Below are 22707 nucleotides of genomic sequence, written 5' to 3'. Positions count from 1 at the left end.
ACCCAGCATATTACTAGTTTATGAATTTTACACACATTTAAATATAGTTTTTATTCTAATCACATATGTGTTCACGTTATTACTGGAAACAATGCTTCAAACAATAGATTTTATCTTTCAGTCATATTAAATTATTTGTTGTTTATGAAGACACATTTACAATTCAGCAGTAATAGTTTGGGTTTATTTTTACTTGTAACACATTTATCAGTCAGCATAAAAAGCTATTGTAATGTGAGTTTTTCAGTTTAAAATTTCAGAAATCCATTCATAGAGCCAAACTTCATTGTTTTTTTCTTGCTCTTCATTACTATTATACACTTGTATTGCTTTGCATACAGGAGCAAAGTGAGTGCAGATAGTAAAAGTGATGAGTTCTGATGAATCCACGCTTTATTGACTCCAAACACTCACCATCCATCAGCCGCGTTGGCCTCTGGTCAATATTCCTTAGATCAAAATGTCAACAAATCACCTTCACACCTCAGAGGGAAACACAATTGAGAGTGAAAAAGACAGAGAAGGTTGGTCGGAGAACATGGACACGAGTCACGAAAAGAGTAAGAAATTGTGATTCAACTCAAAGTGTGACGAGACAGAAAATAAAACTGGACAGTACGAGACAAACTGGAATTAAAACAAGTCCGCCTGCAACGTTATCTCAAAAAATTTATGATAAAGTGACATTTCTGAAAACGTGATATGGAATAAGAACAACAAAAAGATGAAAGTAAAAGAAAAGACACAGAAGACCAGTAAAAAGAGTAAATGTCACAAATGATAGAGAACAAAAGAGGACGGTGAAGAAAAGGTTGAAAGACTTCTACAAACCTATAAAAAGAGAAGGCAAGGATTTGAAACTGAAATGTGAACCGGGGGAAGGAGCTTCAGAAACAAACGGAAAACAACGCATTGAGTTGTTTATTGATTCGTACAATAAATCAATTTCAGACATGATTTGAAAAATCAGGACACATCTAAAAAAGTTAAATCTGGTCCTCTGGACATTAAAAAAAAACAAAAAACAAAACAAAGCAAAAAAAAAAATGTAGATAAGTTTCGTCTTTCATCCGAAAGACTTCCTCAGTCAGAGGTGCTGTATTCAGCTCAGTCTCTTAAATAGCACCTTCTCAGAGTGGATCAACCAGTTTGCTGCTGACAACCAAAACCAGCTGCTCACATGGTCAAGAAGGACCATCAGCCTAACAATAGATCATTAGCACCCTCATGGTTGCTTGCAATTCACAGGGGGCTGAGTGATACTAGCAATAACAGCATTGTAAGAGTGGGACAGTTGAACACGGAGCCTCCACCCCTGTTTAATGATGGACGGTTTCTTTTCACAAAGATGGTCTCCTTTACTCCTCTCTCAAACCATCGTTCCTCTCTATCCAGGATGTGAACATCTTCATCCCTGAAAAAGTAACCACTGGCCTGGAGATGAGTGTAGTCTGCAGAATCCTGGCCTGATGATGTTGATCGTCTGTGCTGGGCCATCCTTTTGGCCAGTGGCTGTTTAGTTTCCCTGATGTAAGACTGATCACAGCCCTCCTGACACTGAACAGCATACACAATATTACTCTGTGCCGGTGGACTGGATCTTTGGGATGAACCAGTCTTTGCCGTAAAGTATTTTGGGGTTTAAAAGCCACTGGGATGTTATGTTTAGAAAATAAACATCTCAGTTTCTCTGATACTCCCTCAACATACGGAATGACCACTGGTCTGGGTCTAACCCAGACCCATACCAGTGAAAATGATAAATAACAGGGATGTTTGGCATCTTACATCGTGTGTATTGAGAAGTCTGGAACTCCACTGGATCTGAATTGGGGCTGAAAGATCATGAACGGTTCTGAAGATGCTTATAATTGAAATTTAAACATTTATTTTTTGTTTTTATGTTGTGTGTAGTTTCAGGGTAATTTAATTTATTATAAAATTATCAGAATCTACAATAATAATTCATGTCTGTACTTTCCCCAAACATGCATTAGTCGAAGAATGTGCCCAGTTTTTTCAGGTAGTGCACAGGTTGTGGATTAAGACATTATATGGTAAATATCCAAAATGTGTCAGCTGGGGACTCCTTTATTCTGCTGGGGGACTTCAATGCCCACGTGGGTAAAGACAGTGTGACCTGGAGGAGCGTAATTGGGAGGAACGGCCTCTCTGATCTGAACCCAAACAGTGTTCTGTTGTTGGACTTCTGTGCTAGTCATAGTTTGTCCATCACGAACACCATGTTCGAACATAAGGGTGTCCATAAGTGCACTTGGCACCAGGACACCCTAGGTCGTAGATCGATGATAGACTTCATAGTCATATTGAGCATGCATCAGGATATATGGTAAATAATACAGTCTGCTCATGTTTTTAAACAACAAAACTTATAACTTCTTTAAGGAAAAATGAAAAAAATATCTTCTCCTTGAATCGCCACCTTATCGTGGTGGAGGAGTTTGTGCACCTGAATGATCCTAGGAGCCATGCTGTCGGGGGCAATTATAATTGCCCCTGGTAGGGTCTTCCAAGGCAGATTGGTCCTAGGTGACAGGCTAGACAAAGCACAGTTCGGAAGATTTTTATGGTCATGACACAACAAGGAACTCTGCGTCCCTTGCCTGGACGTGGGTTACCGGGGCCACACCCTAGATCCAGGCCTGGGGGAGGGGCTCGTCGGTGAGAAACTGGTGACCGGGTCTCTACCCATGGAGCCCGGTCGGGCTCAGCCCGAAGGAGCAGATGGATTTGCCTTCCTGTGGACCCACCACCTGCAGGAAGGGCCATAAAAGTCAGGTGCATGATGCTATGGGCAGTGGCCGAAGGCAGGGACCTTGGCACTCTGACCCTGGCTTACCAAAGCTCGCTCTTGGGACATGGAATGTAACCTCTCTTGCAGGGAAGGAGCCTGAGCTTGTGCGTGAGGTTGAGAGGTACCAACTAGATATAGTTGAGCTCACCTCAACACACAGCATGGGCTCTGGAACTGATCTCCTCGAGAGGGGCTGGACCTTATTCCACTCTGGAGTTGCCCATGGTGAGTGGCGCCGAGCTGGTGGGTCTACTTGTAGTCCCCCAACTTGGTGCCTGTGTGTTGGAGTTTTCCCTAGTAGATGAGAGGTTGTCTTCCCTTCGCCTTCGGGTGGGGGGACATGCTCTGACTATTATTTGTGCCTATGCGCCTAACTGCAGTTCAGAGTATCTGGCCTTTTTGGAGTCCTTGGCAGGGGTGCTGGAAGGTGTGTCAGCTGGGGACTCCTTTATTCTGCTGGGGGACTTCAATGCCCACGTGGGTAAAGACAGTGTGACCTGGAGGAGCGTAATTGGGAGGAACGGCCTCTCTGATCTGAACCCAAACGGTGTTCTGTTGTTGGACTTCTGTGCTAGTCATAGTTTGTCCATCACGAACACCATGTTCGAACATAAGTGTGTCCATAAGTGCACTTGGCACCAGGACACCCTAGGTCGTAGATCGATGATAGACTTCATAGTCATGTCATCTGATTTGCGACCATTTGTTTTGGATACTCGGGTGAAGAGAGGAGCTGAGCTGTCAACTGATCACCACCTGGTAGTGAGTTTTGGATCAGATGGTGGGGGAAGATGCCGGACAGACCCGGTAGACCCAAACGTGTAGTGAGGGTTTGCTATGAATGCCTGGCAAAAGAACCTGTCAGAGAGATCTTCAACTCACACCACCGAGAGAGCTTTAACCACATCCTATCTGAGGAGTACCGGAGGGCCAAGCGGTCTGCAGCCTTGGCTGTTGCTGAGGCAAAAGCTCGGATGTGGAAGGAATTCAGTGAGACCTTGGATAGAGACTCTCGGTCGACTCCGAGGAGATTCTGGCAAACCATCAGGTGGCTGAGGAGAGGAAAGCAGTACTTTAGTAACACTGTGTTCAGTGAAGGTGGGGTGCTGTTGACCTCAATCAGTGATGTCGTTGGGAGGTGGAAGGAATACTTCTCTGACCTTCTCAATCCCACCAGCACGTCTTCCATGGAGGAAGCTGAGTCGGGGGACTTTGGGGTTGATCCGTCCACACCTGTGGCTGAGGTCGCCAAGGTAGTTAAAATGCTCCGAGGCAGCAGGACTTCGGTAGTGGATGAGATTCACCCTGATTTCCTTAAGGCTCTGGATGTTGTGGGGCTGTCTTGGCTGACACGCCTTTGTAACGTTGCATGGTCAATGGGGGCAATTCCACTGAATTGTGAGATTGGGATGGTGGTTCCCCTCTTCAAAAAGGGGGACCAGAGGGTGTGCTCCAATTATAGGGGCATCACTCTCCTTAGCCTCCCTGGTAAGGTCTATTCAGGGGTACTGGAGAAGCGAGTCCGATCGTTGGTCGAACCTCAGATCCAGGAGGAACAATGTGGGTTCCGTCCTGGCCGTGGAACACTGGATCAGCTCTTTACCCTCACTAGGGTCCTTGAGGGGTCATGGGAGTTTGCCCATCCAGTCTACATGTGTTTTGTGGACTTCGAGAAGGCATTCGACCGTGTTCCTCGGCATACACTGGGGGGGTGCTCCGTGAGTATGGGATTGGAGGCCCGTTGTTACAGGCTGTTCAGTCCCTATACAAGTGGTGCGAGAGTTTAGTTTGCATTGCTGGCAGTAAGTCGAACCCCTTCAGGGTGGGAGTTGGACTCCGCCAGGGCTGCCCATTGTCATTGATTCTGTTAATAACTTTTATGGACAGAATTTCTCGGTGCATCCAGCTGGCGGAGTGTTTCCGGTTCTGTGGCCTTTCTTTGCAGATGATGTGGTCCTGTTGGCGTCATCTTGCCTGTTAGAACAGTCATTTTTTTATCATATTATTTCTTATGATCATTTTATTTTCATGTCCTCTTCAGTGGAAAAACCCAGAAGAGAAAGTATGATGTTTTACAACCTTTAACCATCTACCAAGCTTGCAAAACTTGTTGCAGTCTGCACTTCTCTCAGAAACAGACTGTGAATTATTGCTAAAAACATGCAAACAACCTGCTCTATACGATCACACCCATCATTGTTTGAATTGAATAAAAAGGCTTAAAGGGAATGAGCAAGTCAAAGAGAGTGGGAGAAAGGACGTCTCTGGCTACTCTTCCCTTTGCAAAGAAAAATCTCATGCTTTGTGTATGTGTTCATTTGTTTAAACCTAACAGTGCCTTGATCTTCAGCTCTCACTGGAGCGGTTTGCAGCAGAGTGTGAAGCGGCTGGGATGAGAATTAGCACCTTCAAATCTGAGGCCATGGTCCTCAACCGGAAAAGGGTGGATTGCGCTCTTCAGGTCGAGGAGGAGGTTCTGCCTCAAGTGGAGGAGTTCAAGTATCTCAGGGTTTTGTTCACGAGTGAGGGAAGAATGGAGCGTGAGATTGACAGATGGATTGGTGCAACATTTGCAGTATTGCAAACTCTGTACCGGTCTGTTGTGGTGAAGAGAGAGCTGAGCTGTAAGGCAAAGCTCTCTGTTTATCGGTCAGTCTAGGTTCCTACCCTCACCTATGGTCCTGAGCTATGGGCAGTGACCAAAAGAATGAGATTGTGGCTATCTCCCTTAGAGATAGGGTGAGAAGTTCAGTTAGCCGGGAGAGACTCGGAAGTAGACCCGCTACTCCTCCACGTCGAGAGGAGCCAGTTGAGGTGGTTCGGGCATCTGGTAAGGATGCACCCTACGCGCCTCCCTAGGGGTTTGCTTTGGGAATGTCCAACTGGGAGGAGACCCCGGGGAAGACCCAGGACACGCTGGAGAGACTGTCTTTCGGTTGGCCTGGGAACGCCTTGGAATCCTCCTAGAAAAGCTGGAAGAGGTAGCTGTGGAAAGAGATGTCTGGGCCTCCCTGCTCAGGCTGCTGCCCTCGTGACCCGACTTTGGAATAAGCGGAAGATAATGGATGGATGGAAAAAAATATATCTCCAGAGTCGGTCACAAAGCAAAGCTGACAAATTGCAAGTGAGGAAATGTTTGAGCACTGTACAGCTTAAGATTTCTTTACCCAGTTACCTTGAACTGCAGTATATTCTGGTTGCAAACCCATTCTTTTCCCCTTGAGACTGCAGTGAATTTGATTTTGCTCAGTGTATTGCTAGCTAAATATTTTCTCCCATCACATTTCAGGCTCTTCCTCTGTCCTCAGTTCCTCCCCAAACCTCAGGATTCCTGCAACATCTTGCACACTAGCCAAAAAAAGTCATAGTGACCAAAAGAGAGCTAGAAGGGGAGAGATAGAATGTAAGTCTGATATATATTACATGTCTCTTCCAATCCAACATGGTCATTCATCAGAGGGGCTTCCAGTGACAGGCCATCACCAGGCTCACAGACAGCACAGCCTGGTGCCTTTGCTTCTACTGTTCATTGGGGCCAAAGCTACCAAATAGCCCCTGAAAACAATATCTATATATTTATTAAATTTTCACTCAATACCTGCCACGCTGTAAAACAATCTCATATTTAACAATCAACTTGCCGATGTTTCGCTTTTCTTTTTTCCCCTCCCAACCTGATCTCTCTGCAGCTCTCCCTCTACACATCTATCTCTATCTCTTTCTTTTCAATTTTTTTCAACTGCTGTATTTTTTCCCCTCATGTATGCCTCAATTTCTTTTTTTATTTTTTTTTCCAGAAAATATTTTTCTCCTCCTATTTCTACTCTTCTTTTCGCCTTGTATATCAATGAAATTGGATTTTTCTTCTCTCCTATGGAGGACAATCACAGCAGCAATTGCCAACTCATAGTGACGTTCTACAGCTCTGTAAAAAGCAAAAAATATGAGAGAGAAAGAGAGAGAGAGAGAGAGAGAGAGCATTAAAAACAGTAATGCCCTCTATCTCTATCTCTGTATCTTGCAAGCTTTATGTCTTGCTCTACCTGCCATTTCTTTATTTCTCTTGTATGTAACATTTTGCCCCAAGTCTTTCTTTCCCAAATCTGGTGCTGAAGTATGTTAACATATTTGTAAAACATAACAATAAGATTTTTTTTAGCAATTAATAATTGTTAGTGCAGTGACTCTCTTAGACTGTGAGCCTCACAGAAGTTTTTTTTTTGAGCAAGACAATAATTAGGTTTCTTCTTGCAAAGCAAATCAGAAGTGACTTAAAATGCTGCAACAAAGTAATGCAAAGTGGCTACTTTTCTGTTAACTGGATTGAAGCAAATACAAACTGGATTCCAAAAAAGTTGGGACACTAAACAAATTGTGAATAAAAACTGAATGCAATGATGTGGAGGTGCCAACATCTAATATTTTATTCAGAATAGAACACAAATCACAGATCAAAAGTTTAAACTGAGAGACTGTATCATTTTAAGGGAAAAATCTGTTGTTTCCAAATTTCATGGCGTCAACAAATCCCAAAAAAGTTGGGACAAGTCCATTTTTACCACTGTGTGGCATCCCCCCTTCTTCTTACAACACTCAACAGACGTCTGGGGACAGAGGAGACCAGTTTCTCAAGTTTAGAAATAGGTATGCTCTCCCATTCATGTCTAATACAGGCCTGTAACTGTTCAATCGTCTTGGGCCTTCTTTGTCGCACCTTCCTCTTTATGATGTGCCAAATGTTCTCTATAGGTGAAAGATCTGGACTGCAGGCTGGCCATTTCAGTACCCGGATCCTTCTCCTGCGTAGCCATGATGTTGTGATTGCTGCAGAATGTGGTCTGGCATTATCATGTTGAAAAATGCAGGGTCTTGCCTGAAAGAGATGACGTCTAGATGGGAGCATATGTTGTTCTAGAACCTGAACATAGTTCTCTGCATTAATGGTGCCTTTCCAGACATGCAAGCTGCCCATGCCACAAGCGCTCATGCAACCCCATACCATCAGTGATGCAGGCTTCTGAACGGAGCATTGATAACAACTTGGGCTATCCTTGTCCTCTCTGGTCCGGATGACATGGCGTCCCAGTGTTCCATAAAGAACTTCAAATCGTGACTCATCTGACCAAAGAACAGTCTTCCATTTTGCCACACTCCATTTTAAATGACCCCTGGCCCAGTGCAAACGTCTGAGCTTGTGGAGCTTGCTTAGAAATCGCTTCCTCTTGGCACTGTAGAGTTTCAGCTGGCAACAGCGGATGGCATGGTGGATTGTGTTCACTGACAATGCTTTCTGGAAGTATTCCTGAGCCCATGCTGTTATTTCCTTGACAGTGGCATTCCTGTTTGAGGTGCAGTGACGTTTAAGTGCCCGGAGATCACGAGCATCCAGTAGAGTTTTACGGCCTTGACCCTTATGCACAGCGATTGTTCCAGATTCTCTGAATCTTTTGATGATGTTATGCACGGTTGATGATGATAACTTAAAAGTCTTTGCTATTTTACGCTGGGTAACACCATTCTGGTATTGCTGCACTATCTTTCTGCGCAACAATGGTGGAATTGGTGATCCTCTTACCATCTTGGCTTCTGAGAGACACTGACACTCTGAGAAGCTCTTTTTATACCCAATCATGTTGTCAATTGACCTAGTTAGTGTTAATTGGTTTTCCAGCTGTTCGTTATATGCTCAATTTCCTTTTTCCAGCCACTTATTGCTACTTGTCCCAACTTTTTTGGGAATTGTTGACACTGTGAAATTTTGAATCAACATATTTTTCCTTTAAAATGTTACATTTACTCAGATTAAACTTTTGATCTGTCATCTATGTTATATTACTAATAAAATATTGACATTTGTTATCTCCACATCATTGCATTCAGTTTTTATTCACAATTTGTTTAGTGTCCCAACTTTTTTGGAATCCGGTTTGTAAATTGGGATGCATCTTATCTCCTCATGCTGGAAGTAATGGCTTAATATCATTTGGTTTCCCAATCACAATTAAGAATGCATCTTTTTAGGAATCATTTTTATTTTGCTAAATATCTGAAATACCAGAAACCAGGAGTTCACTATTATCCTGCTCAAACTACAGCTGGTCAGGTGTCAGCAAAGTTCAAGCCCCTCCCCCCCATCTATCATTCGACATATTTCACTTGATTGACATCAAATTTTGTTATAAAACTTGCTTTTTTTTTCAGATTCAAATAGAATATTCAATTTGAAAGAGTTAACATTTTGCTCCAAATTTAGCCTATTTGAATATGAGCTGTGAAATAATTTAAAATGGACACAACAAGAATGTGATGGAAAAGATTGTGGTGTCCAGCCTTTGAATAACGTCACAATAGTACTATTTGTACTATTCGTATTGTTTTTGTACTATTTGTGCTGAGTGTATTCTTAGTTTTACTGTGTTTCTTAGTTCATATTTTAAATCTTATTACTGTTTTTCTTTTACAATTTATACTTTTGTTGGATGTAACTGGAACCCCGTGTACACAATTTTGTTCCACCGCATGTGCAACATGTGATGCGACTAACGATAAAGAACCTTGACTTGACTTGAACTGACGATAGGAAAAAAAATGACTTTTTGCTCCATTTTCCAGTCCAAAGATGAAGTACACCTCAAAAGTCTTCATTTTTAAAAGTGTTCCCACATTTTTTCATTATATTTTATTCCAATGTGATGCTTCTGCAATTAACTCTGCATGCTTTCTGATCCACATGGTTTCAGAAGTTAGTTGGGGAGTTCTGTTACTTTTGAATCAAAAAATTAATCTCTTTAAGGACTTTTGCATGTTCATCTTTAGAATAAAAATGAGCTTACAAAATAGTTACCCAGCCTCTTTACTCATTCTAATCATAAGCTCTACTGCGTCACGCAGCAGAAGCCTCATTTTCTTCAGCTTAATGTTGGTCATGGCAGGGTTTCTCGCCATGTTCGGCCTCAGCGGCAGTTGAAAGAAGCTATCAGTATATGGAGTTGTTTGTTTTATTCATTAATAGTTGGAAGATATGCCTCCAAATTGAGCCTGTGCTGCTTCTATGTTCTCCATATTGCTGCAGTGCATTAGCATTAATGACTTAATATATCTTTTACACCCCCTATAGCTTTTTGTTTAGCTTCAAATGAGCTTAAAATCCTTGTGAAAAGCAAAGACACTAAATGAAAGTAAACAGAAGCCATTTTATTTACTAGGTGATGTTTTATTGTAGAAGAAGGTAATAACAGGTTATTGCTGCTACAAGATGCCATCCGTTGGCAAACTGTATCTAAACAGCAGATTAAAACATTAATTTCTTTGAGAAAACACAATGAAGTTATGGATTGCCACTTTGATCACAAAAAAGTAACGTTTTTAACCAGACACAGAAAAGTCTGTCTTGTCTGAACTAATAAAAGGTCAGGGTTGCTCTCCAAATCAGTTGGGACAGCAGCAGGATATCACAATTTGAGACCACTCAGTAATCACACAAATTACACTTTCTCTCTGCTGTTGAGTGACTCACTGTTTATATCCAGCCACCAGGGTGCATGTACAATTTTAGACCGCCTGTCCACACATGTTTCTATGCAATGGGCCTGTTTTGTATTTCTAGCAGCGTGTGAGCACGCAATTCCCTTCTTTTGTGTGCGCGCACGTGTTTAAAAAATGCTTGCAATCATACACACACAGCCCTTTTGTCCTTTCAGGTGGATTAGTGCACTGATTAGTACCAGCTCTGCCATTTAGGCAGGTGTTATTACTTTGTACTTAGTATTCCAGACAGAGACCCAAACCTTGCTCGGTCTGTCTCTCCTCCTCTTCCAGTCGTTTAATCTCGGCACCCAGGAGAGGTCTTATTCTTGCCTCTTTAGCATCCCCCAAAATCTCTGTTTAGCTGTTTCATCTCAGAGTAAGCCTCAGTTTTAAATCCTTTTCTGTAACTCTAGACTGTTACTTTGTTAAAACTGATTTTTTTTTTTCTTGTCATGTTGTCACCAGTACACCAACCTCCTAATATTTAATTAATAATGACGTATTCTCTTAAATGTTTTTCAATCTGTCTTACCTAAAGGATGATAAAAGTGAACAGAATGCATTTTGGTGTAATAAAATAATCCATTTTATTTTAAATTATTTCTGAAACTCTGCACACCATGACCAAGGGAAGTATTCTCAGTCTATTGCCATTCATCTGTGAAAGTGTCCATCCAAATGAAGAGGACTCAAATTGGTATCGGACCTTTTGTCAGTGTCGTGTCCCATTCTCTTTTACCTCTACAAAGCATGACTATTGATCTTTTCAGCAGCGCAGTTCATTCTTATTGATCTTTACTGAACTATGATGAATGTCTTCCCAGCAAGGAGGTGAAGTTTAAGCAGGCAGCACCACGAAGCTTCAATTTTTCACATTTATTGTGAATCTGCATCGTATGCAAGATGGCTGTGGGGCTCATTATTCCTTATATATGGTGCTGATGAGGTGGCCAATGATTTTATTTTGTTTTTACTCAAATCTATATCTTGGAGATGAAAAACAACTTTTTTCTTGAACAATTTATTTCTAGGTTTTTTGAAGATCTGCACATGTTTTATTCTAATTGCATACTTAAACTGTCCATGTCATTAGTACGTAATTGTGTTATTAGTATTTTGTTTGTCTTCATTATTATAACTTTGTAAAACTTGCCATAAAAATGTGAATCTTTTGCATAACTTGCAATAACAGTCATGAACAATAAATATCTCGACCAAATTCAAGTCTTGTAAAGATTATATTTCTAATCAAATTAACATATGACCATTTTGCTCCAAGAAGTTGTATACTTTCACAATTTTATAGCTTTTATTATGAAATAACCAGTGTGGTTAATACAATGTGGTATGTTTTTGTACTTGTGAAAATTACAATATAATATTTTGGCAACTTTAAAAAATATTACTTTTCTTTTTAATTATTTTTGACTAAAACATTTGAAAATACAGTATTTTCTCATTTTACAAACCCCATACCACTCAATCACTATCTGTCATGCTTTACAACCTCTCACAGTGTGATTACAAATGTGCATAACAGCCACTGGAGTGTGACAAGAAAGATCTTCCTGGGGTTGTATAAATGGTCCAGGGGCAAAGGTATATGGCTGTGTTTGAGGAGGTAATTTTGGCTGAGTGGTCCTGCTATGGGCTCATTTGCTACGGGTCACTAGTGGATTTTGACCACTGGTCTGCACATTGTTGACTAGTGACCTTGTGGCCTTACAGGATTGCTCTCTGGTGTTACTGCACTCTTTTGTGCATGGATCAGCACAAGCGCTCATAATTCAAACTTGTACACAAAATTATACAAACAGAGTAAAACAATTCTAATAGGTTTTGTCGGTGCAAACCTTCCACTTGCAAAGTTATTGTTCTCTTGAAATGCACAGAAAACCCAACTGTGTTGGTAATATCTGTCTCCATTAGAATTTAATGAGGTTTGAAAGATGAGGCAGAGCTGAATATACTGCACCAAATGTAGCACCACGTCAAAATATGAACTGCAAAGAAATGCATGTATGGGGAATTTTGTTAAAATGTTTTGATTTCCCTATTTAGCTTGCTTTTAATCATATAAGTTCATTTGTGTTTGTCTCACTCAGTGACTTTCATCTGTCATCTATTTGCAGAGTGCACAGTGCTACAAGGTCACCACTGAAAACTATAACAAAACTGTAGATCAACTGAAAGCCAAGTTCAAGTAAGTGTATACATTTTCACTCTTTCCCAAATAATTTGCATGAATAAAGAACAATAGCTAATTGCAAGGTCTGTCCACCTTTCTATCTAAAGTGTTTCTGTGTTAATATTTATGAAGGGGTTCTTCTAAATGTAGCTAGGACCTGAATGACACCAACTAAAAACTACTGGTACATGTCATAGAAAAGCTATAATGATATCGGGCTTCCTGCTTTCAGTTTCTGAAAAAGTAATTAGGACATGGTCCAAAAAGTTAACACAATAAACGAAAGATGAAGAAAACTTATCTGTAGTAATGTGGCATTCAGATTATTATTATTTTTTTTTTTTACTGTTGTGAGTTATTTAGTGACTTGCTAGACTGGTATTTATTCAAGATGATTTGGAAACTTGCTTGCCTAACACAACCAAAATTGAAGGCACTATATTAGCTAGGCCTGTCGCGATAAACAATCTATCAATTAATCGCATGATAAATCATTTATCGGCTTTATCGTTTCTTTGTGTCTCTCTCTTTCTGAAGACACTGGATGACAAAAAGCTCAACTCCAGTGCTCTTCACTGACCCCTCCTTTTCTCTTTTTTTCTTTAAAATCCATTTTAACCGTCCAAAATCGCATTTTTGGATCGTTAAAAGCAGCTAAGCTGAGAAGCTAAGCTATGAGCTAATCTAACAGGCCAACTTTGGGGAAAAAACCTCCTTCTTGTCGAAGCTCCAAAATTCACAGTTGAAACTCGTGCCTTTGTGTAAAAAGTTTTTTTCTGTAAAAAGAAGCTGAGAACGTGTTTACTGATTTTTGTTTTAATTAAAAGCTTTGTGTGACAAATGCTATGCTAAAGGGCTCAAACCACACCAAATGTCTGCCATTTTGAGAACTGAAAACCAGGAAGGAGAGACAGCCCATGTCACTTCAAGGGGCCTCCCTCCCATTTTTCTTAAAGAGACACGCTGCTTGCTCCCTCACTATCCATCCTTTGGTTCAAACAGTCTGTACTGTCATCTGGTAGTCGAAAAAAGGTACTACACACAAAACAAAATTAACAAACATTTCTTCTTAATTATTGTCAAATTTCAAACAATATTATAATGCAATAATTTCTGAGACAATTAATCGTCCAACAAAATTTGTTGTTGTGATAGGCCCAGTATTAGCATCGATGCCTGTGCGAGAACGATCTTTCTTCTTTACATTTAAAAATCCAAAAAAAGATGCACTACAGTTTACTTTAAAGCTACATAAATTATTCATGAAACTGTAACTTGAACCTGAATAATATTTTTTTACATAGATGGTCAATTTTCCACCTAAGCTTCTTTAATCCTCATGTACGTTCTGATTTAGTGTTCAGTGATGATGCATTGACTGAAGATAACATGTCCGTATGGACCAGTGAATCTGTTATTGAATTATGTTAGCCCCATTCCAACCAACATCTTTCAATCAAATCCACATTAGTGTGGCCCATTAGCTAATGTTGATGATGTGGTTCACTGATAATTTTGATCTCATGCTGGTCTTTGGTAGAACTTGTGCTTGCTTAATATTTCACTTTTGAAAGTACGGTTTACTTAATTGTTCTTTTTACACAAACCGGCATCTAACAGTACTTTACAAAAAAAGTGTAGTTGTGTTGTTAAAAATAAGTCACATCTCAAGAAAGAAAAGATCAAAAACCAAAAGGACATGTTATATTATGAGTTTCTCACCGTAAATCTTTACAGAACATGCTGAATGCAGCCACACCTTGTGGAAGTAAGTAAAATCTTAAATTTAAGCTGTCACAAACGTCATTTAGATTCACCACTAAAATGTAACTCAAGAAGACACAGAATCTCTTTTCATTCATGTTCCATCTGTCTTCGTAATAAGAGGCCATTAAGCTCTATAGTAATGCAGGGAAAGTGGATGAGGAGCCTGCAGGAGGTGGGGCAAGAATGGGCTCTGGCTCTGAGCTCACCTCTTCGGAGGCTCCAATGATTGTGTTAGCTTGTCATTAGCCGGCGCTAACACTAGGATCATTGTCTCCCTTAGAAATGTTGGAAACTGATTAGCCTAGCCCACCAGGGGTTTAGCGCTAGACTCACAGAAGCCAGAGCTTAGACTTCCCAAATCACATTAAAGAAAAAAAAAAAGATACTCTTGAATCAAATTAGCGCTAAATGACAGCGCTAACTCTAAGCAAGCGTTGAGCTAATGTGCTGTTAGTCATGTGACACGGGTCTTTGCACGGAATACAGCGATTGGTGGATTTGATTATAGGATGTGCATTAGCCGGGTTGTGACTGGGTTAGAATTGTGGAAGGGTAGTCAGGATTTCTGTGTGTGTGCGTGTGTGTTTGTGTGTGTGTGTTCTAATGAAATGGCAGAAAGGTCTGGTGTTACAAGATGGGAGCAGGGATGCATTGAATAGATCAGAGTAAAGATTTAATTGGATTTAATGGATTGTGTTTGGCCCATCCTTGTTTATGTGTACGAGTTCATGCATAATTGTGTATGTTTGTACGCTCTCCTATGATGAACAGCTTTGGTGTGCACAGTGTGTGTCTTTCCTCAAAGCTCTTATGACGGAGACCTTTCAAAGATAAGATGCTATCTATGGCCTCTGTAGAGTAATAACAACAAATATTTTTTGTCTCATGGTGGCTCTTGATTTCTTCAGAAATGAAACTGTCCCCTTGAGATAATAAAAAAGAGCATCTGTCTCTTATCCATTCTTGATAGAATTATCATTTGATGTTGTTATTGTGCAGATGTAAAGAGTGAAAGAGCTTTCTTAGAATATCTTTATTTCCCACTTCAGCTCATGTCAGTGCCACTGTGATGAGCATAAGGTAATATCAAGTTACAGTTTATTATAAGAGAAAAGTGTGGGACCAGATGTGAATGTCTATCAATGGTTATTGCTTTTTCAGACAAGTCAGATATCAGCAGTTGATGATGGCTTAGAGGTACACGACTGTCATGATTTATGGAAGATTTTGGGATTGACCCTTGGTATATTATTTATTGTGGAATGTAAATAAAAGATCCTGGTCACATGTATGTGTAACTCAATCAGCCAATTGTCTCAGTATTGTTAACCTACAAGTACATTTGACACTTTAAAAAAAAAAATGCTGTTTACAGATCTATTTCTGTTTACTGGTAGTATTTATTTTCTTATGTGAAATGAAAAGTGCTATTTTAAGATCGGTTTGCAATAAATAAAGATTCAACAATTTAAAAAAATCAGCTAGGTTAGCTTAGGTGAAAAGTTAACTGGTTTTGTTGCACTAAAATTCCCGTTGAATGTGATGTTCTATCGCAAATCCACATTTGATCCTACTGCACTCCATTTTCCAAGTATTCAGAAAAAAACTAATAAACCAAAATGATACATTTTTACAGCTAGTTCTGGTCTATACAGTATATGTTTTATCCATTGCAGTGATCCATATTGGTCATGTTCTTGGAGTTACTGAAGGAAGTAAATTAAAGTGTGAGAGATAGGCACTCGGGGTGAAAAGGGTGTGTGAGTCTAATATAAGGTTGTGTAATTGTGCAGTACTTTGGGTGGTAAAGCTTTTTTTACAGTGTTCCTGCCAGAAGTTTCTGAAAATGATGAGTCTCCCAACTGAAATGCAAAGACATCACCATGACCTCATTACATCCACTCACATGCAGTCACACTTCAAGAAAAACCACACACAGCTATATATAGAAAGCTATGTGCATATCTATGATGCCTCACAATTTCTCACAATTATGAATTTGGGCATAAAAGTGTGGCACTTGAAGTACAAGTAATTTTGGCATTTCTACACTAAACTTAAAACACTTTAATTAACAGCCAAAACTGCTTAAATTAAAAACGCATAAAGAATTGTGTTTACACTTATAGCATGTTGAAACAATGCTTAAATTCTCAGGAAAAATTATGAAGTTAAAAGCAATTATCTAATATACAAAGAGATGCACAAATGGATAAAGGAGCCACATGTCTTTTTTGATAGTTAAAATAAATTGTAAAACAAATTCCACCCCTCCATAATCCATAATCCTCTGGTTCAGGAGTCGGGTAATGGGGGGCAGCAGCTTGAGCAGGGAGGCTCAGACATCTCTTTCCACACACACCTCTTCCAGCTCCTCTGGACAGATTCCAAGGCGTTCCCAGGCCAGCCGAGAGTCATAGTTTCTCCAGCATGTCCTGGGTCTTCCCCAGTGTCTCTTCCAAGCCAAACATGCCCAGAAAACCTAGGGAGGCATCCAGGGCACATCTTTACCCAGATGCCCACACCACCTCAACTGGCTTCTCCCAATGTTGAGGAGCAGCGGCTGAACTCACCCTATTTCTAAGGGAGTCTAGCTACCCTGTGGAGAAAACTTATTTCCTTCTGTTACTGTTTTGGTTACTACCAAAAGTTTGTGACCATAGATGAGGGTAGGATGAGGCCCACCAGTAAACGGAGAGCTTTGCCTTGAAGCTCAGCTCCTTCATCATCACAATGGACCGGCACAGAGCCAGCGATACTGCAGAAGCTGCACTGATCTGTCTGTCAATCTCACACTCCATTCTCCCCTCACTTGTGAACAATACTCCAAGAGACTTAACTCCTCCAGTTGAGGTAACACCTCACTCCCAACCCAAAGAGGGCATCCACCCTTTACCAACTGAGGACCATGGCCTCAGAAAAAATTTGAAATTGTAAAGTATTTGTAAAAAAAATAATCGTATGGACAGATTTATTGGTACCCTTAATCAGACTATCATTCTTTGCACTATTATCAAGTTTCAAACTTCCGATAAGTGTTTGACCTTATTTACCGGTAATATCACAGGTGGCTTCAAGCTTTTTATCAGCCGTTCAGAATATTTAAAGGGAGCAAACTGTGAAGTTTAGAATTGTTTTGTGTATCATACAGCAAAAGCAAGAGCGGCTTGAAGAGCTCAGAAAGAAGATTATATATATATATTCATCTTTGTTAAAGGTAAAAATGACAAGACCATTTCCAAGCAGCTTCAAGTTTCTGTCACCACAGTTACTAATATTATTAAAAAGTACAAGGTTCATAGCGCTGTAGCCAACCCCCTAGGAGGTAGACAAACGAGGAAATGCAGCTTGAGGCTAATCATAATAATGCAATTTGTAGAAAAAGAGTCAAGGAAACCATTCAGAACCATTCAAGCTCAACTCCCAAGGTTTATGATCATAACTTTCTTCATAACGGGCTCCGTGGAAGCAGACCCAGAAGGGCTATTGGCAGAAAAACACACACAAACCAGACCGGAATTCACCAAAATCTATGTCCACAAGCCTCAAAGTTTCAGGAAGAGGTTTCTGGGAGTCATGAGACGAAACTGCAGCTTTTTGTCCATAAATGGGATCCAAGCAGAAAGCATCAACATGCTCTCTCAAAGACAAAAACTAAATGGATTTGCTATACATTTCTCTGGCATATACCTAAATATGCTCAACGTGTAACAGATAATGCATTTGAGACACACGCTCTTAGCTCCACAAGCCTTTATTCGCTTTCCCCGTGACACTGAGTTTAGATAAGAGCTCCCAGTTGCCTGTAGAAATGGGACTATCTCTCTCCTCTGATTTACACGCTGCCTTATTTGCCACTGGTTGTTTATCAAAGCAAGAGGCATTATCACGCTATCCAGCTCTGAATGTGTAACCTTTACCATGTTACATGTACGTAAAAGGGCACTTATATGATTTTGTATATGTGAGTAAATGGATATCTATTGAAACTGGGTTTTAGTTGGAAATGGAAGCTGACGGGTGTAGATGGAAATGTTAGATGTGTGAATATGAGAAAATATGGAATGAAGAAAGGTAGCGTAGACCTAAACTTCCTGTCAGTGCTAACTTTTGGCAGGTTTTGAATCTTTTTGTTGAAGGTGGCTCATCTTGGTTCGTCCATGTCCCTGCAGATTTAAGATGGGCCATGAACATGATACATTAGTGAACAGGTGACTCAGACAATGCTGCTAAATAACTAATGCTAAATAATATTCAACAATAATATGTCTGTTCTTGTTTGAAGTCTCCAAAACTTGGACTTGTGCAAGTTTTTCTTCACGGTGCCAAGATCTGACAAGACTATGCATTTTCACACTTTTGTTTTTATTACTAATGCGCATCTGCAAGTCTAAACTTCAAATTTTCAGCTTTTTCTTTAGCATGCTACCATAACAGATCAAATCTCCATTTATTCAGTCACTCCACTGTCACTCCTCTCCTCCTTTAGGCTACATGCTCTCTCCCTCTTTCTGTCTGTCTCTTTTTAGCTTTTTGAATAAATCTGTGTTTTAAATTTAATCTAGCTGACAATAACAGTCAGTCGTAGTCCTCTATTTATCTCTTCTCTCTCACACGCACAGAGAGAGAGAGGGAGAGACAAAGACAAAGGTGGAATGAGGAGGAGTGGAGCAAAACTTGTTGAATGTTAATGGCTTGTTGTTTTTCTTTACAACATTGCCGTGCTGTACTGCCACGGTCAAAAGACCATGTTTTTTCTTTGTGTTTACCTTGGAGAAAGTTGAGCCCACTCATCCACTTTGGCCACTACTAACTTTTTGAAATAAACAATCCTCTTTTTTTTTTTAATTCTAATTAAAATATTGCACCATATTAAAAGAGAACGAGGTGATTACTGCATTTGAAAAGTCTCCCATGACCTATTTTTGACCCCGATAATGGCAAAAAACAGAGATTTTATATTTCAGAGAAATTTCAGGTTTCTTTTTTGAAGTAAAGCAGACATTAAGAAATTATCACTTCCTATGTTATATAAACACATTTTGGAAGCATGGCAGGAATATTACACCTTCACTGAAGAGGATAAATCTGGTAAAAAAAAAAAAAAGTCCACAAGTACTCTGCTGTATGTAAATCTAAAATCGTAGCAGAGTAATTCTTTTTTTTTTCTTGACGGTCTGTTTCTTAAAAGGTTTTCAAATGTTGTCCCAAAATAAATTAAGTAAGGATTTATTGATTTATAAGGCGTTAATTCAGGAGATGCATCAAAGTGTTTCTGTCTGAGTCGTGGAGGTGTTGTTCAGGAGGCAGGCAGAGGTAGGAACAAGGATGGTAGGATAGACTGAGCAGCTTTTTGACCCTTCTGTCAGGTGAGGCTGAACCACAGTTCTGTAGCTAAGCAACCTGGGCACAAGGACAAGGATGGTGGTCAGCTGAAGAGACAGAAGTCAATAACTGCTTTAAAAGCTCCTCTTTTGGTCTTAAGAGCTTTGCTATTCTGGCTGTGAAAGGCACACATAATTCAAGTGACCTGTGTGGGCACATACATGGACACAGTGCACACACACCTTATTTGGTGACTGTGCTGCAATAAAAAATGGTCTAGGAGGCACATTATGAAATTTTCTAGCTCTTTGCATTGTTTGTTATTGGTGTTTGAAATATACCATGTGGTATAAAAAAACAAGGTTATTGATTTGTCTTTTTTAACATTCTCTTAAAATACTTGGTGTTCACCAATCACAACTGATTTTTCTATATGTAGCATCTATGACAAAAAAGGATTTCATTTTTTTTTCATTCTTTCAACCTTTTATTTATACAGGTTAGTCTCATTGAGCCTCGGGGACTCATTTACAAGAGACCTGATTTTAACAAAGAGTGATGACAACAGTAGACAATCATAAAATAAAGCATAAAAACTGGGAAGAACAAATGAAAGAAAATGGTATTTAAAAAAAACAACAAAACAAAATCGACTAAGTTGTAAAGCAATGTAGAAAACTAAAAACAGGAACATGCACGCATTGGTTTTTGCCAGGAACTTAGCAGATGATTGAAACCACTTAGATCTTCACTATCATCACATCTGCACTATAGTTTCCATTTGAAGTAAAATGCAGTATTTTTAAACTCTTAATATCTATTTTTCAGCGATTGATGGTAAAACCATTCTTTGGCATCACAGCCATATCTGAAGCGTCTGAGAGCCAAAATTAAGATTAATCAAGCCGTCTGCAGAAACGCTTCGCTTTGACCCGTGTTAGGCCTAACACGATGATTATAGGAAACCTACTATTTGTTACCTTTAAGAGCTGTTTGATTGCTTTGATGGCAAATGGGGCTTTGTCCCTGATGACAGGAAAGGTGTGGATCATTTTTTTTGGTCCTAGGATTTTTCACAAAACTCATAAATGTGTCAAATTTGCATTTTCAACAATCTCTTATCATCTAAACTTTATTGTTTCTACTCAGCCAGAGTGTTAAACAGGCCTGTTTTATTTTATTTTATGTTTGCTTTTTGCCTGAGGACGGCGACCAGTGTCCTTGTAAAATTATGTATAAAGAAGGTCAGAGTAGACACACTCAGCTTCTTTTCCCCTCTCATCCTCTCATCCTTCTTCGTCTCTCTCAGTGCTCGCTGAATATAGGAACAGTGTTTTCTGTCTTAATTTAAATCTCTTTCGCTCACTCCTTGTTCGTTATTGTCTACTCTCTCTCAACCTCACTCTCCTCAATCTTTGGCAGTGTTTCATCCCTCACTTTTTTTTTAAATATTTTTTATCAGTCTCTCTCTCTTTGTCCTTTCGTCTTTCCTCAATCTCTTATCCATGCTGATGGATTTCTCTGCGGGGGGTCACTCAGGTCTGCTTTTAAAAAGCAACATGAGCGAAACGTGTGTCATTTTTCTCCTTAACTGCATCATTTGTATTTATTTACTCGTCTTATTATTGACGCCTGCCTTAAGTAGAAACAACGTGAAGGCTTTTTAAGGGGGAACCGGCACCCACCCTTTAACCCTATTAACCCCAGAAAGAAGCCAAATGATGATAAATAGACAACATGGTGACACATGGAAACACAATCTGTGATGAGCGATCGTAATCCATACCATTGATGGAGCTGCAGTTTTTGTTCTGCGTCTGATTAATGTTTGGGTCAAAAAATTACACACACTTTGTTTCACGAGAACTGACTAAATCACACCTGAAGTTATCTTTGTTTTGCTCTGTGTTGTTAAATGTCAAGATACAGAAGAAGAAATGGCTTCTGATAGTTTAGGAGAGATCTTAAAAATGCATAAACGTCTAAAATCAATTTATATGCAAGAGCATTCTTGATCTATTAAAAAAATAATCTAAATGCTAATTGACAAAATCTGTTTCTGAAATGCTTTAGTGCAATTTACCTAAACTTCAGAATGTTAATATTGTCTTGAGAAAAGGTCATTTGTTGTGTTTATTGGAAAAATGACAAGAAATAAAAGCAAGATAAGATTTTTATAGATCAGTGTTGGTATTTTAAAACTAAGTTTGTGTCTTTACATGTACTTTATCGGACAGAAACTGGTTCTTGGAACATTTAGTCCCAGTTTTTCTTCATAAAAGCTCTTCCAAATAGTTAAAAGTTTACACAAACTGATGCATATCAACAATGTTTTCTTTCATTTTTCACTCCATTTTCTATCAGCCTAAAATACTTTAATTCACACATTTGAGAACAGCTTGACAAGATGTTAGCTCCTCCCACGGACCTTGTTAATTAATCATTTGTTCTCCTGCCACCCCCCTCCCCCCACCACCAACACCATTTGACTAATTTTTCAAAGCAAGACAGATGTTTCAGTGCCAGTTCAGTGACGTGGAAGGGCTCAAAAGTCTGTACTTGGGCAAACATTGCACAATATTTACCTTCTTTGAATTTACTTGTCTTCTTCTGATCCAGTCCACACGTATTTTTGTGCATTTTGTTCTTCGTCTTTTTTTTTTTTAACCCAGAATGTACATATTTTTCATAAGAAAAGTTTTTAATGGAAATGGTGGGTGGACTTGTGCTAGTTTCAGCTGTTGTTTTCTCTCATTGTTATGTCCTTTTCAGAAAGATTGCAATAATGATTCTGCTCTACCCTGAAATGCATTTGCTATAACTTGTGCTTCAGTAAAAGTTTGTTGGTGCTGTTAAACTTTACCCACGGCAAGTTGTGATGATTATCTTAGCAGCTTCTAAACACAAGGCATTCACGCAAGAGGACAAGCTTGTAATTTGCATGCCCAAATAGTACGATACAACTCTGCAGTGATCCTTTCAGTTGCACAGAACCGCAATGCAACACATTTCTGCTGATTGTCACATCCAATGTCCCCTTCTCCTTCGCAGAGCATGATCTCACATGCTTTTTTTTCCAGCAGGG

General features: G+C 39.7%; 1 protein-coding gene across 2 annotated transcripts in view; it reads left to right on the top strand.

Annotated features, from left to right (window-relative positions):
- The window catches only part of chchd3a (coiled-coil-helix-coiled-coil-helix domain containing 3a), an 83480-nt gene that overhangs the window by 47883 nt on the left and 12890 nt on the right, over nucleotides 1–22707 (top strand). For both annotated transcript variants that reach the window (XM_037696015.1, XM_037696014.1), the window contains one exon: nucleotides 12475–12545. In XM_037696015.1, coding sequence (XP_037551943.1) covers nucleotides 12475–12545 — 71 coding nt within the window. The remainder of the gene's footprint in view (nucleotides 1–12474; nucleotides 12546–22707) is intronic.

Source organism: Nematolebias whitei, chromosome 22 (assembly GCF_014905685.2).
Source record: "Nematolebias whitei isolate Nwh7 chromosome 22, NemWhi1, whole genome shotgun sequence".
In the NCBI taxonomy this organism is placed as follows: Eukaryota; Metazoa; Chordata; class Actinopteri; order Cyprinodontiformes; family Rivulidae; genus Nematolebias; species Nematolebias whitei.
This window is presented reverse-complemented; position numbering and strand designations above follow the sequence as displayed.